The sequence below is a fragment of the Lampris incognitus genome, chromosome 4 (genome assembly GCF_029633865.1).
Source record: "Lampris incognitus isolate fLamInc1 chromosome 4, fLamInc1.hap2, whole genome shotgun sequence".
Classification (NCBI taxonomy): domain Eukaryota; kingdom Metazoa; phylum Chordata; class Actinopteri; order Lampriformes; family Lampridae; genus Lampris; species Lampris incognitus.
Genome location: NC_079214.1, coordinates 44,812,509 through 44,827,470, shown reverse-complemented (window position 1 = coordinate 44,827,470; position 14,962 = coordinate 44,812,509). Strand labels below are relative to the sequence as shown.

Here is a 14,962-nt window from a genome sequence, read left to right as displayed (position 1 = left end):
TGTTTTGTTTTTTTGTTTCTGTCTAGTCTATTCTAACCAGGTTCATATGTACTGCTGAAAGATCTGGAGGCCAGTATGTGTGTTCTACATGGCTCAGGTTACACAGGATACCCACACTGTGTGTGGGTACACATACTCATGTATTTCTACTGATATATCTTTGCATGTGTAAATTGTACCAAATATAAATAGATATGTATTTGTCTGTATGACTGTATGTATTTTTTCGTTGTATACTCAGGTAAGATAAAGCAGAAAAGGGACAGGGGAAGCAACCTCCCTCACACTTGGCTCTCTGTGGAGGGTTTGCGAGCAGTGGCCCAGCCGGTGTCAGGCAGGCTGTGCTGAGCGTGGCGCTGTGGGGTGACTGTGGAGGGAGTGAGTGTAGTTATGGAGGAGCACTCAGATGCCTCCTCCTGGAGGAGCTGCTCCGTCTCCCCGTCATCGAGGGAGGCGCTGCTGGCCTGCAGTGACACGGTGTCTGTGCGCATGCATGTGTGCAGGCCCCCTCGAGACGGTTTGATCTGCTTTAAGTCGTCCCAGTACAACTCCTCATTGGACAGAAGACACACTCCCTCCACAATGCGGATCTTCTCCTTAGTGTAGCTTCCATCTCCTCCCCCCTAGAGAACAGAACACAGTTAGCCAGCCCCAGATTCCCAGTTGTACTAGATTTGTCAGAGAGTAACCGCAAAACACTCCAGGACAAACACTCACATTCTCAAAACACAACAAACACATGTGCAACAGACGGACTTCAATTGAGAACGCTGTGCTGGCCACTGACATTAATTATATCAGCCTCAGGGAGGACTACAAGCTTCATGGGCCAGGCCAGTCTTGCAAGTCTATCACACAGATCTGAGATAGTCTGAGATTGTGTCTCCACTCAAGCAATTTCAAAAAGTGGACCATTCAATCACAGCTTTGGAGACTGGGGGGTGTGTAAGAAATGGCTGCAGTGGGCGTCCGGATAGCGTAGCGGTCTATTGTTGCCTGCCAGCACGGGGATCGTTGGTTGGAATTCCCATGTTACCTCTGGCTAGGTCGGGCGTCCCTACAGACACAGTTGGACCATGTCTGCAGGTGGGAAGCCAGCCAGATGTGGGTATGTGTCCTGGTCGCCGCACTAGCGCCTCCTCTGGTCAGTTGGGGCACCTGTTCTGGGGGCGGGGGAGGGGGAACTGCATCAAATAGCATGATCCTCCCACACGCCCTTCCACGCGCTACGTCCCCCTGACGGAACTCCTCACTGTCAGGTGAGAAGAAGCTGCTGGTGACTCCACATGTATCGGAGGAGGCATGTGGTAGTTTGCAGCGCTCCCTAGATCAGCAGAGGGGGTGGAGCAGCGACTGGCATGGCTCGTAAAAGTGAGTAATTGGCCGGATACAATTGGGGAGAAAAAAAAGGGGGGGGGGATCCAAGAAATAAAAAATGGCTGCAGTGCTGAAAGGTAGTACAGAAAGTCTTATGGTACAGCTCATCTTATGACCCAGGTCCAGTGAGCAATGAGCAACTGTGTCTGCTGTTGTCATGGTAATCAGCACAAACATTGTAAGATTTACATTTTTTTCCCCTCTGCTGCAAGTTGCGATACATAGGCGCTGTAAACGCCTCTCAATTATGCACTGTATCAGTCTCCAAACCTGTGATTGGACCATCCACGTTTTGGACAGGCCTGCCTGTTGGAAATCATAACCAGTGAGAGGGATGAAAGGCTTCATCTCAAAGATCAATGTGATTGATCGCGAAACTGGTCTAACTCAAGAGGCAAGAGAAGGACCTTTTCACAGGGGATAACTAACCTTCTGCATTCATCTTGGCATCTATGGATTCCCACGTTAGACTGTCAAGTTCCACCACAACACCCAGTGAGTAGCGCAACAGTTGGCATGCTTTAGGTCAGTGTTTCCCAACCCAGTCCTCAAGGAACCCCTATCCTGCAGATTTTCTTTGCAACCCTGAATACGCACCTGTTTGTAGTTATTCAACCAATCAGCAATGAATTACGTCAGATGTTGCGCAGCTTGTATAATTAAGTGCTGTGAGATGATTGGTTGAGTAAGTACAAGCAGGGCTACCTCTGCAGGGTTACAATGAAGATCTGCTACAAGCAGGGCTACCTGTGCAGGGTTACAATGAAGATCTGCAGCATAGGGGTTCCTTGAGGACTGGGTTCGGAAATGCTGCTTTAGGTGACAGTCCTCAGAAAACAACCCCAACAAAGGGGAGAACTTCATTTTAAAGACTAGCTTGCATGCAGTAAAAGATAGAACAGGAAAATTAAAGAGGCCTAAATAGGCAAGGGAGCATAAAAGCATAAAAAAAGTGAGAGAGAATAGTTGTAATCCTGCGTGCAGTGTAGCTACCTCTCCATTGGACAAGTGGGTCAAAAGATAAAGGGGGAGAGGGAGTTGTAAGGATGAGAGAGCTGTAGTGAGGAAGAGGGGGAGGAGGAAGAGATGAAGAGGTAAATGCCTAGGGTTGGTGACTGCTTGTGTCACACGTTTACCATATACCAAAATAACCAATCTACAGCTTCAGAGAGACAAACCGTAAAGGCATTTGTCGCCGTGGTTACTAGCCATACATCTACATAAAGAGTTTGATCATACTATACAAAATTACATGGATTCACTTCAAATCCATTCATCAGTTACCTCTTTCTTATAGCGAAGCTGGTTGTAGATTGGAGGCTTTTGTGAGGCCTCAATCTTGACCTCTTGTGTTGAAGTCCGGTATGAGGGGTTGCTGTAGGTCAAGTTGCTCACCCCTGGGTCAGCAAACTTGGACTTTTTATGCCTGATGGACAAAAAACAGACAGAAAACACGTGGATCACTCAGTAAAACTAGATATTGTATAACATTTAGGAAACTGTGAAGTCTGTATGAAAACTCGCTCCGTCTCCCTCCATTACACCATCTCAGGTCTGTATCCAGTCCTTACACTGCCCATCAGCCCACTCACACACACACATACATACATGTAACCTTTACCCTAACCAGCGTCCTCATATATATATATAGCATATAGCGTTTTTTTCCGAAACCGTCAATGGTGTTGTAAGTGCTCAACTAATGAGGATCAATGTGACTGATGAGTGCTGATGAGTGTGTGATGCATGAAGTGAGTGCGCTGAATGGCGGGCCAGGCAGCCATTTTGGCCGCCTGGTCCGCCCCCCGAGATGTTGACTGTTTCATTGGGGACTGTTCGCCTGTTGGCTGTTTGTGTTTCATCGAGTACTGTTGTGTTATATTACTATCTTGCATTTTTTCGTGATGGTGAATTCTGGGGGGCCTGTGTGGTGATACACAATGGAGGATAGATTCACCAGGGGCTGCTGCTCCTTTAAGGAAGACGTGCAGAGTTATGACATAGACAGGGTTTAGAATTTCCCAGGAGGTGGAACCATGTTTTCGACAGCCTAGCCATTAGCTTGTTGCCACGAGAGATTGTGCTGTATCGGTGGTGTTTTGTGTGGTGAGTGAACAGAATTAACTCGACCTCTCCGTCTCCTCATTCCTGCACTCCACATTTCGTGCATCGCGTACTCATCAGCTGAGTGCACGACGCACAAAACAGGCCTGTACTGCAATGTATTAAACCTTTTTTTCCTGTACCTGTATCAGTATTATATAGTGAGCCAATTAAATTCTTTATGAGACAGTACAAGCCTGTTTCATGCCAAAAGCTGTCAATAAAGTTACACGGGAAAAGGACACATCATTAACTGCCTCGTCACGTGTTTCATGCATATGAATCACTGGATTATTTTGCTCCTTATTTGTTGAGCACTTTTCCTACTGTTGAGTGTTTCTTTTAACAAAGTTTTATACATATATACACACACACACACACACGGTTAAATGCTATCTTTTTTTGATTTTTCCCTCCTTTTTTTCCCTCCCCAATTGTATCCAGCCAATTACGCCACTCTTCCGAGCCGTCCTGGTTGCTGCTCCACCCCCTCTGCTGAGCCGGGGAGGGCTGCAGACTACCACATGCCTCCTCCAATACATGCGGTGTCACCAGCCACTTCATTTCACCTGACAGAGAGGAGTTTCACCAGGGGGATGTAGCGTATGGGCGGATCACACTATCCCCGCCCCCCCAGTTCCCACTCCCCCCCCCCCGAACAGGCACCCCGACTGACCAGAGGAGGCGCTAGTGGAGCGACCAGGACACATACCCACATCCGGCTTCCCACCCACAGACACAGCCAATTGTGTCTGTAGGGAAGCCCAAACATGGGGATTCGAACCAGCGATCCCTATGTTGGCAGGCAATGGAATAGACCGTTATGCTACCCGGACACCCCCGATAAATGCTTATCTTTACTAGTAACTTTTTAACTTGCTCTCATGTAGTATGCATTGCGATGCATTTTTATGTACAAAAAGGGCTAAATATATTAAGTTTTAATTTGATTTATTGACAAAACATGGTAAAGGGGGAAAGAAACATGGTTAAAAGCTACTTTACCTGTAAATAATAAAGGCTGCAATGAGAATCAGAATAGCCAGGATGGTCAGCACACCTCCGATCACATAGCTGATGTGAAGACCTTCCTCTAAAGACAGATGACATGTTTTAGTCAGCCTATGGTTTTTACAAGGAATTAAAGCCCATAGTTTGTTCAGGCCCAAGGAAAGCACTGACTGATCGGGAAATGAAGATAATATACTAACCATGGGGGGCAGTCACCACGTTGCTTTGTAAGCAGCTTTCTATATTTAGGTTCTTGTCAGTGCAGCTACGATGCATGAGGAAAAAAAGAAATTTGAAAATGAAATTAAATGCACATTACTATATTTAATTTTGTTAACCATTATACATGTCCCCCATCCAGCACAAACTCTTTTTTTTTCAAAGTGTAAGGTGCTTTGGGGACCTTTGCGTACCCTCGCAGGTTAGACCAATTTGCAGGCCAATCACTTTGATTTCTCTTAATGAATCAGTCTGGCACTCTTTCGATGAGCAAGTTCAAAATGGCAAGCGTGATCAAAAAGTGGATGGTCTAGTCACAGACTTGGAGAGTAATCCGTGCAGGACTAAGTTGTGAAGTAGCCCAGCAAAACACAACAGTGGTGGCAGAGAAATGATTTCCATGATAATGAGCGACAGATACTTTCACATTGTAATGTGAAAATTGGTGGATCGGCCTCCAAAGCTCTGAGTAAACAGTCCACTTTCTGAATGATCTGCTTTTTTGAGAGAGAGGTCAGACACAATCTCACAACATCAGTGTTATATACTCAAGAGATTGGTCTGACTCATGAGGCAAATTTGTGGAAGTTTTTATGTGCAAACAAATCGCAGTGAACATTTAAGAACTCTTAAACAGAAATTAGACATACTTGAGAAGTGAAGGTTCTCTCTGTGGAGAGTCTGTGCGAGCTTTGGGGAGTTTGTTAGGAACTGTGGTCGTGGTGGTCCATCGGGCTGCTGAGGTCGGAACATAACCTGAGACTGACAGACACATGCTAATCACCGCTGGAAATTCAACACACTAACATACATGCATGGCTGGGGTCTAATCAGGGTTCATATTCACCAAACAGCGTTCATATTTGTCAACACAAAAAAAAATCCATTCATGTATTGGCAATCTTTTTAAATAAACGTATCCTTTAAAGCACATTGCATTGTGTCATATTAAAAGTGACAGTGATTTGACGCACACATCCACTCACATAAACACACACTGTGTGCACACAAACAAACATACAAAAAATTATAAAAGCCTCTTTTTGTTAAATTTACAATATCTATATGTGGTAAATATTTCATTACATAAGAGAGCCCTTTGGAGAAAAAAAAAAAACAACTGGCCTCCCCACCCCCAACTCCTTACACACAAGCATGCACACATACACAGTAGCAGCTTACTTGTGGAGCAAGGTCTGCCATCTGGCTCATCAGGGCAGGCACACACAAAGGTGTTGGTCTTGGCGAAGCAGAGATGAGTGCAGCCTCCATTGTTCACCCCACAAAGGTTGGTGCCTGGAAATGACATACAGAGGGACCTTTATTCCCTCTTCAAAAGCTGACATATCGCCACAGGAGCTTGAAGGTACAATCTGCAATTGATGCACAGCGGCTGTCCGCCCCACTTCTGCTGTTGTTTTGGTCAGACTTTGCAAACATCGTTCCCTTTAACTTGCAAATGAGAAAATCAGCCAATGCTACATCACTTTCAATTCCTTTTGAGGCTTTCAGTTGTTTCCATCTCTCAAAAATGTTTTTACAATGTCGACCCGATGGTGAGATATGCCATGTTTCTTGTTAGTAGAGTGCTCGTGTTGTCACAGTACTCCACATAGCCATGGCAGTGCATGTCATTATTGAATGTTATTTAAATTTAAACATTAAAAATCACTACATACCAAATACACCCAGGCGCTAACACCACACTACGTTTAAGCATCATTACCTTGGTTAATATTATTGATATTGCGTAATTTTTCCACTAGATGGGGCTGTTGGGACTTCCTTTATTTTGAATTGCATCTCCTTTGACCATTTTGTTTTACAATGACAATCAGGGTTTTAAACACCTCTGTTCTTGTGAGACTGCAATAATATGTACTTTCATTTTATAAAACAAGAATAAAGTAAACAAAATAGAGTAAATACCATTGGTTTTGTTCTAGCACTGTTTGCCATTGGGGCAAAATGCCCAGCACCACGGCCAATTAAAGTAGATGATCTGACTGTCCTGCCAGTTGGAGCTGTCTAGATCAGAAAAGTGCCCCTTCCTTACCTGTTTATCTGTGAGGTCTGTAAGACACTACATGTTGGTCCTTACTTGTCTGTCTGTGAGGTCCGTAAGACCCTTCATGGTGGCCCTTACCTGTCTGTCTGTGGGGTGACACCACTATGATGTCCATGAGGCCCTCCACGTTGGGCAGCACCGTTTCTTTGTTGCGGCCGGTGTGTTTATCCACCCGCTGGATGGACTTAGTCTGCCAGTCTGTCCAGTAGATCCAGCGGTCTTGCTGCGAGAGTCGGGAGAAAGGAGTTAGAGGGGAGGACACCGGCTTCAACTGGGGAGGAAGAACGGGGGAGAAAAAGAGAGGGAAAGGAAGAACACAGACAAGGAGCAGGGGGAAAGGAGGAAGAGAGGGAAAGGGAGGAAGAAGGAAAACCAAGGGTCAGAGATGAAGGGAAGTAGAAGGAATGGTTAAAGTCAAATGAGCCTAGCATGAGTTGGCGGGGGGGGGGGGGGGGGACAACAAGTGAAAGTCACACAGTGAGTGATGAGTGAGAGAGCAGGTGAGTGGAGGAGGTAGCCACGAGGAAGAGGAAGGGGCAGGGTCAGCTGAGTGATTGACAGCTGGGTGGGGGTGGTACCTGTGTGAGGGCAAAGGGATGGGAGACTGGGCTGACAAGGACCTGACGCAGTTTCCCGTTAAGGTCAGAACTCTCAATCCTGTCAAGATGGGCATCCACCCAGAAAATCCTGCAGAAATGCAAAGATTCCAGAGATTCAAATGCATACAACTAACATGGATCCCCAGTGGGAGTTCATACAGCCAAGCAAATATTTGCCCAGTGTAACAGCTTGGAGGCCTATTGTCTTCCAGAAAAGGCAGAGGCTCCTCACATAGTGTGGGCAGTTGCCACTGAATGTAAGCAAACATCACCATGTACACAGTAATATTTATATGGAGAGAAAGTGAAAACCTATGCCTTCTAGTGGTTGAGAAGACTCTCCAGTCATTTTTCCATTGATCAATTTTTGAAAAATAATTATAAATCCAGATCAGCATAGTTGTTGAAATCACAGGCTTTATTTATACCCTGTGATTCCAGCACAATCAATGCAGAAAGTTAATTTTGATTGTAACTGCAAAAAGATATTCAGACTCAATAAAGGTTGATTCAAATCATATCTGAGAAGCATCTGTGCCTTAATATTGAAATGCAGTCTGAGATATAATTGTTTTTTTTTATAAAGTTCTCTATGGAGAATTCAAGCCATTTTGTGCAGAGGTAGGAGAGCTACCACTGGTGGATGACTACCACTTTCCGCCCCTATATTTACTAAGTGAAAATCACGATTACAATCACACTGAGCATACAAAGATACTTATTTAAGGAGGGAGGTGTAGTTTAAATTGATTAAGCTGAACATACTGTCACATTGCACATAGCATGCTAGGCTGTTAGCTTGCTAATGCTCAATTTCATCTATCTCCCATTGACCTGGTGCATAAAGTAATATCAACCACAGCTAAAACGTGACTGCTCGAAAAAGAACTTTGCTCCATGGCTTATGAGTGTAACAATAAGCGACAGTTCTCCGGTGAACGTGCTCAGGTTAAGCACCCCTCTCTCTGACCTGCGGGTGTCGTAGTCGAGAGTGAGTCCATTGGGCCAGCCCAGGTCAGTGTTGATTAAGACTTTGCGGTCTGAACCATCTAGGTGTGATCGCTCAATTTTGGCAACGTGACCCCAGTCTGTCCAGAACAGGTACCTGGAAAGACATAGATAGGAACTGTGTTTGAAGCTAAATTTTAGACAAGGGAATACCCTGAATTTCCTGTCTTCTCAATGACACCTTATCAAAATTTCTTAAAGGAAAATCATGTATAGCTGCTGAAAGAAAACAAGGTATTTCCCAAGATCTGCACATCTGGTGAAAATCATTGTCTTCTGTTCTCATAGCATTGGGGAAAGTAGCTAATGGCTAGTGTAGGAAGTATAGCTGCTTTGTAATATTTTACATAATCTACCTTGCAAAAAAAAAAAAAATCCACAGTGAGCTAAAGATCAGTTTGAAAGAAGGATTTACAGGCTCAATCAAACAAACACGTTGTCATGACTTCCCAAACCATTCTCATTCTGCATATTAAATTTTTCAAGATCTGGATTTTTTGTTATCTCATGATTCTCTCAGGATTTCCAGGAGTATTAAAACCCAAAATACAAGCAACTATGTGAGTAAAAACAACAACAGCAGTAAAAACAACCCCTTTCCTCTCACAACCAACTCCCTGCTCCCTTACCCTTTGCTGGGGAACACAGCAATGGCCCTCGGTTCATCCAAACTGTTGTTGACTAGAACTTTTCGGCTCGACCCGTCCAGTCGGGCAACCTCAATAGTGTTTCTCCCGGTGTCAGTCCAGTACATGTTCCTGGACACCCAGTCCACCGCCAGCCCATCTGTGGTTTTCAAGCCCTGGCTTATCACAGTCTCCATACCACTGCCATCCAGGTTGGCTCGCCTGGTGAATCACAGTAAAGGTAGATCAGGTAAGTGGCCAATTATCATCCTACTAACCTCATATAGAAGTAAAAGGTACTGGTTTGCCTTATGGGATGCAATTTCTAACAAAACAGGATAATCTGGGTCCCTATGCTACTGAAACACTGCTTATCAGTACACTCACATACACAAAGGCATACATGCACTTGGTCCATATCCTAACCATGCTTTGTATTGACCCTCTACATGCACACATGCTCTCTAATCCAATATGTGATTAAATGCTTGTTACTTTTCCCCTCAATTTTTATTTGCTCTCATGTAAAATGTTCCAAGTGTCTTTTATTCCATTGTTGCATATGAATGTGCTATGCTATAAATACAGATTAATTGATATTTCTTTACAGTATGAGTTGGGTATGATCATACCTGATAACATCCAGGGTAACATCAGTGTAGTAGAGCTTCCCATCTACACTGTCGTAATCCAGTGAGATGACATTGTGCAGCTCTGGGGCTGGCACATGTACGTCCGTGTAGTCATTGGTGTCCAGGGAGATTCTGCGCACGCTGACACGGTTGGAGAAGAGCAGGTAGGTCTCCGGGGAGTCGTCGCACGACCTGCTGTCCCCCTTTAGAAGGATGCCTGTGGGACAAGCACAGGATGTGCCGTTGGGGCGGGGCAGGCACAGGTGGGTGCAGCCCCCATTCCTCCTCCCACACTTGTTAAAACCTGAAAAAGGGGCAGGGGACAAAGAAGAGCACAAAAAGTGAGGTGCAGCGAGAAAGAGAGAGAGAGAGGAAGAAAGAGAAGGGAGATGAAAATGAAAAAGCACATACTATCACACACAAATCAAGCAGGAGGTCCATCTTTAAAAACGTCATTCATTTTAATTGTTTCCAGGCAAGCTTGAAAGTACTAGGACAGATTTGGTGGGACTCATACAAAAAAAGAAGGAAATGACAGTATATAGTAAACGTGAAAATACACATTGTCCAAGAATATCTACAGAAGACTATCTAACAGCATCTAAATAACTAGAAATAGGCTAATATTTAAATATCTATAAGTAAGCAAGGCAGGGAATCGATTTATGGAATGTATTTCTTAAAAGTGCAAAACACCAAAATCTGCAGCTAAGAACAACACACCGTAGCAGCTGTTGGTGGCGTCGTCTTGAATCTCATCCTATTAAAAATTCACTCTGCAATTTTACAGTCACTCCTTTTCCTCTTTATCACAAAAGGTCCTGCTATCCCAGTCCAGCACACCCACCCTGGCTCCTTGTTTCTCTCCAGCTCTCCTCCACCTTAACTCTAACCCAGCCAGTCAGCCCTCTCTCTTGCACAACCACCCCTCTATTTCACTCTCTTCTAAACCTTTCCATCCATTTCTCTCACGCTTCTTCACTCTCGTATGCCTCATATCTGTTTTTCTACTCTTCTTTGGCAGACAGAAGGGTTTAGGCTCCCAGTTGGTCCACAAGCTCACCCATCAAACTCCACAAAACATCAGGCAGCCAGACCTACCCGGCGGCTTCTCTCTGTCCACAGCCTGGATATCCATCAGGCCTGGCAGGTTGGCACGCACGGTAATGATGTTGTTGCCTGTGGTCTTGTCTGCCCGCTGGATGCTGCGGCTTTGCCAGTCGGTCCAGTAGATGTGCGACCCCAGCAGGGTCAAGCCATAGGGGTGCTGGACTGGTGATATCAGTGTGTGGCGGTTCAGCCCACTCAGGTCAGACGCCTCAATACGCTAAGAGGATCAGAAACAGGCCGGGTCAGAAATACAGAGTTCATGATTAGAATATCCTGCAAGTACTGACATCTGGCACCATTACTCTTAGTTTAATTCAGACTATCCATCAATCCATCCATTATCCAAACCGCTTATCCTGCTCTCAGGGTTCGCGGGGATGCTGGAGCCTATCCCAGCAGTCATTGGGCGGCAGGCGGGGAGACACCCTGGACAGGCCGCCAGTCCATCATAGGGCGCACACGCACACGCGCACACGCGCGCACACACACACACACACACACACACACACACTTAACACACACAAATTCACACCTAAGGACAATTTAGTACGGCCGATACATGTCTTTGGACTGTGGGAGGAAACCGAGCACCCGGAGGAAACCCACGCAGACATGGGGAGAACATGCAAACTCCACACACAGGACAACCCAGGATGACCCCCAAGGTTGGACAACCCCAGGGCTCGAACCCAGTACCTTCTTGCTGTGAGGCAACCGTGCTAACCACTGTGCCACCATGCCACCCTTAATTCAGACTAAAGGTGTCATAATAAACCTATTTTTTACAATAACCTTGACATTCCAAAAATAAAACTTTGATAGCATATATATCATATTTACCATTGATATCAATGATAACATAGTATACAACAAATAATACATAGACCCAGCAGTTGGCAAAATATGCTGAGCTCACAGCGCTTTTTTTTTTTTTGCTCAAAATTTCGATTTCCTTCTCTGTCTCCATTTCTCCTCCCATTCGCACAGACAAACATACAAAAAACAGACAAAATAAGATCAGAAGTGGAAAGTCTTACAACACAGCAACATGTTCACAAAATGATTGCATTGACTTATGATTTAATCATTATCATTATATTATTTTGCCAGTATAACCATCTTTTTTGATATCCTGACAGCTCCAGTCGAGTGACCCAGCTCTGGTTTCCACATGTTTGGAAGTAAGTTAGCTCTTTGGGGAATATAAGTGTCCTTGGCTCTTTCGCAAAAAAAGAGTGGGTTTTAGAGTCTCAAACAAGGTCTGTAGTTAACAAAAGGTTGTAAGTTTTGGTCTGTTGAACACAATTGAGCCTTCATTTTGTAATTTTGAAGCATTTATATATTACAGAAAGCAAGTTGCTCTCAAGTGGCTAACTGTCAAATTGAAACCCCATTCAAAGATCAACCTAATGTTTAGCTTCTTGCTCATATCCAGCACTAGTTATGCTGTAAATACTTCTGTCATTTAGGCAGTCATTATCTCAAAGAACAAATAATCTGGATCTTTTATGCTTGCGTTGACTACAGACATTGTTTCAAGAGAGAACCAAATTAACTTATGGCTGTGCTAACTTCTGGGTTGGCCTTCAAAAAAACATCATCCCTGAGTGGCCCCATTCACATGCCAAATAAAACAGGGTAGTAAAACTTCATGACCAACCTCTGTGTGAGCGTCAGCCCACAGTAACTGCGAGCCGGCCTTGTCAATGGCCAGGCCATTGGGCCAGCCCAGGTTGTTGCTGATGAGAACCACACGGTCGGAGCCATCCATGGCTGAACGCTCCAGTTTGGCATTCTCTCCCCAGTCAGTCCAATACATATAGCTGGAAGAGAAAGCGAGACAGAGAGAGAGAGCGAGAGCGAGAGCGAGAGCGAGAGCGAGAGAGAGAGAGAGAGAGAGAGAGAGAGAGAGAGAGAGAGAGAGAGAAGCAACCCAGACAGCGGTCAGGTAGTACATGGAGCCAGAGTGAGAGAAGATAAGATGAACTATCTTCTATCTTAGCTTAAATGATGAATGATGATAAAATGCTTCTTCAGTGGAAACATTTATGATAGCCAAAACAAAACTTAATGATGGAAACCTTTACAGACGTATTTACCAATGAACAGCTGTATTTACTGTAAAAAAATTAGTGCAATAATTCATAAGCGTATCACATTGGTCATCAGAGTCATATGTATGCAAAATACACTGTTGCCTCACCCCATCTCGTGGTAGAGGGCGATGGCTCGTGGGCTGTCCAGGTTTTGCCAGATCAGAACCTTCCTCATGGAGCCGTCCAAGTTGGCCACCTCAATTCGGTTGGTGCCTGTGTCAGTCCAATAGATCTTTCTACCCAGCGCATCTACAGCAAGGCCATCCGTAGTCATCAGCCCTGTGGTGAGAAAGAGAAGCTTGGAATTAGGACCGATATGATGTGGATTGATCAGCTACCAGTATGGTGCAAAACTACTGAAGAAAATGTGTTTTCTTTAAGTCCTGCTTCCCTTAGCTACTGTTGCTCTGTCCAATAAACTTTTATTTATTTTTGGATTTCCCCCCCTTTTTTTCTGCCCAATTGTATCCAACCAATAGGTTGTTTACATATGACGTCACAAACTACAGATAGAGGGCAGGAAGTGATTTTCTACATAGGAAGCACTATCACACACTTTCGAAATGCCTATGTTTGGCATCATTAACTGAGAGACCACATGGAATTTTTATGGAGTACCAAAAATTGTTGTTTATGGGGGGGTGCAAGGAATTGACCAAAAATGGCGAAAAAAAATGGCCTGCGAACCACTGTCTGCGGTCGGGAGGAGCGGAGTCGGATAACACGTGTGTGTGCAATGACCACTTCGTCAAAAAAAAAAAAAAATCACTCTTCATAACATAAGGATCATGTCCAACATATTGTAGCGAAGTCAGAGGGCAACCACAGGAACTGCGAACCCGTATCGCCCGTACCGCGGGAGACATCGCTGACCGCTCGACTAAAGGGTCAGACCCGTCAGCCAGCGGCCAATGTGTCTACTTATCCATGCACGTTACAATATCTTACTTTCTATTTATACCTTTCTCTCATAATATCGTCTTAACTAGCACAGTTTGGGCTAAACTAGCTCCATCTCGTCCCTTCTGCTTTTCACTTCCTGCCCTCCATCTGACTCTCGCGCGTCATCCGAATCACCTGACTGCAAACAAGCTATTACCCCACTCTTCCGAGCCATCCCAGTCACTGCTCCACCCCCTCTGCTGATCCGGGGAGGGCTGAAGACTACCACATGCCTCCTCCGATACATGTGGAGTCGTCAGCCACTTGTTTTCACCTGACAGTGCGGAGTTTCACCAGGGGGACGTAGTGCGCGGGAGGATCACAAAATTCCCCCCAGTTCCCCCTCGCCCCTGAACAGGTGCCCAGACTGACCAGAGGAGGCGCTAGTGCAGCGACCAGGACACATACCCATATCTGGCTTCCCACCCGCAGACACGGCCAATTATGTCTGTAGGGATGCCCGACCAAGCTGGAGGTAACACGGGGATTCGAACCGGTGATTCCCGTGTTGGTAGGCAACGGAATAGACCACCTCGCTACCTGGACACCTCCCCAATAAACTCTTTAAGATGAACTCTGCTATTATTTCTTCAATGTCACATCAACACGGTAGACAGACTCATCTAACTGTGGCTAACTTGCCTCTAAGCAGATGTCTGTGCTTGTTGATGGTTTCTTTATTATGCTGAAAGTGTGTTCTTCTACAAAGCTTAATCCAGAGAAACCTCTTATGAAGGTCAAATTTGGGTTAGGGTAAAAGGAATGAAAAATGCATTGCCCTCCAGTTGCTCAGTATATTGTTTCAGTATCCCAAACAACTTTTCACCATTTTCTTTCTTTAAGTGGCAATTTTTTTAAAACAATTTTGCATTATTTACTGTACACTGGATAAAAGCTGTTCTCTATTTCTCTTAATGGGAAGTAGGCTATCTGAGGAAGCAGAAATGATTGGTGGATCATTGTGTCAGTAATCATTATAGAAAAGCATTAATTGGTCTTTAAGGTGCCTAAAGTGAATTGTGACATCATCAGTCAATCACATAGATTTCAGATCAAACTTTTGAATACGGATCAAAAATATCTTAAAAAAATAATATTATGCAGTGCATGTTTAAGTCTAAGTGTTAAAGTGCACAAAGAATAATAAATAATTTGGGACGGCGCTAATACA

The 14,962-nt window shown here is 44.7% G+C and overlaps 1 protein-coding gene across 1 annotated transcript in view; it reads right to left on the bottom strand.

Annotated features, from left to right (window-relative positions):
* Positions 1-281: 281 nt before the first annotated feature.
* lrp4 (low density lipoprotein receptor-related protein 4) overlaps positions 282-14,962 on the bottom strand; it is a 36,718-nt gene continuing 22,037 nt past the window's right edge. Inside the window, 14 exon segments of the mRNA XM_056278294.1 lie at positions 282-623; positions 2,662-2,803; positions 4,486-4,573; positions 4,692-4,756; positions 5,361-5,472; positions 5,893-6,006; positions 6,857-7,049; positions 7,357-7,465; positions 8,348-8,482; positions 9,015-9,233; positions 9,644-9,947; positions 10,745-10,970; positions 12,414-12,576; positions 12,957-13,128. Coding sequence (XP_056134269.1) covers positions 282-623; positions 2,662-2,803; positions 4,486-4,573; positions 4,692-4,756; positions 5,361-5,472; positions 5,893-6,006; positions 6,857-7,049; positions 7,357-7,465; positions 8,348-8,482; positions 9,015-9,233; positions 9,644-9,947; positions 10,745-10,970; positions 12,414-12,576; positions 12,957-13,128 — 2,384 coding nt within the window.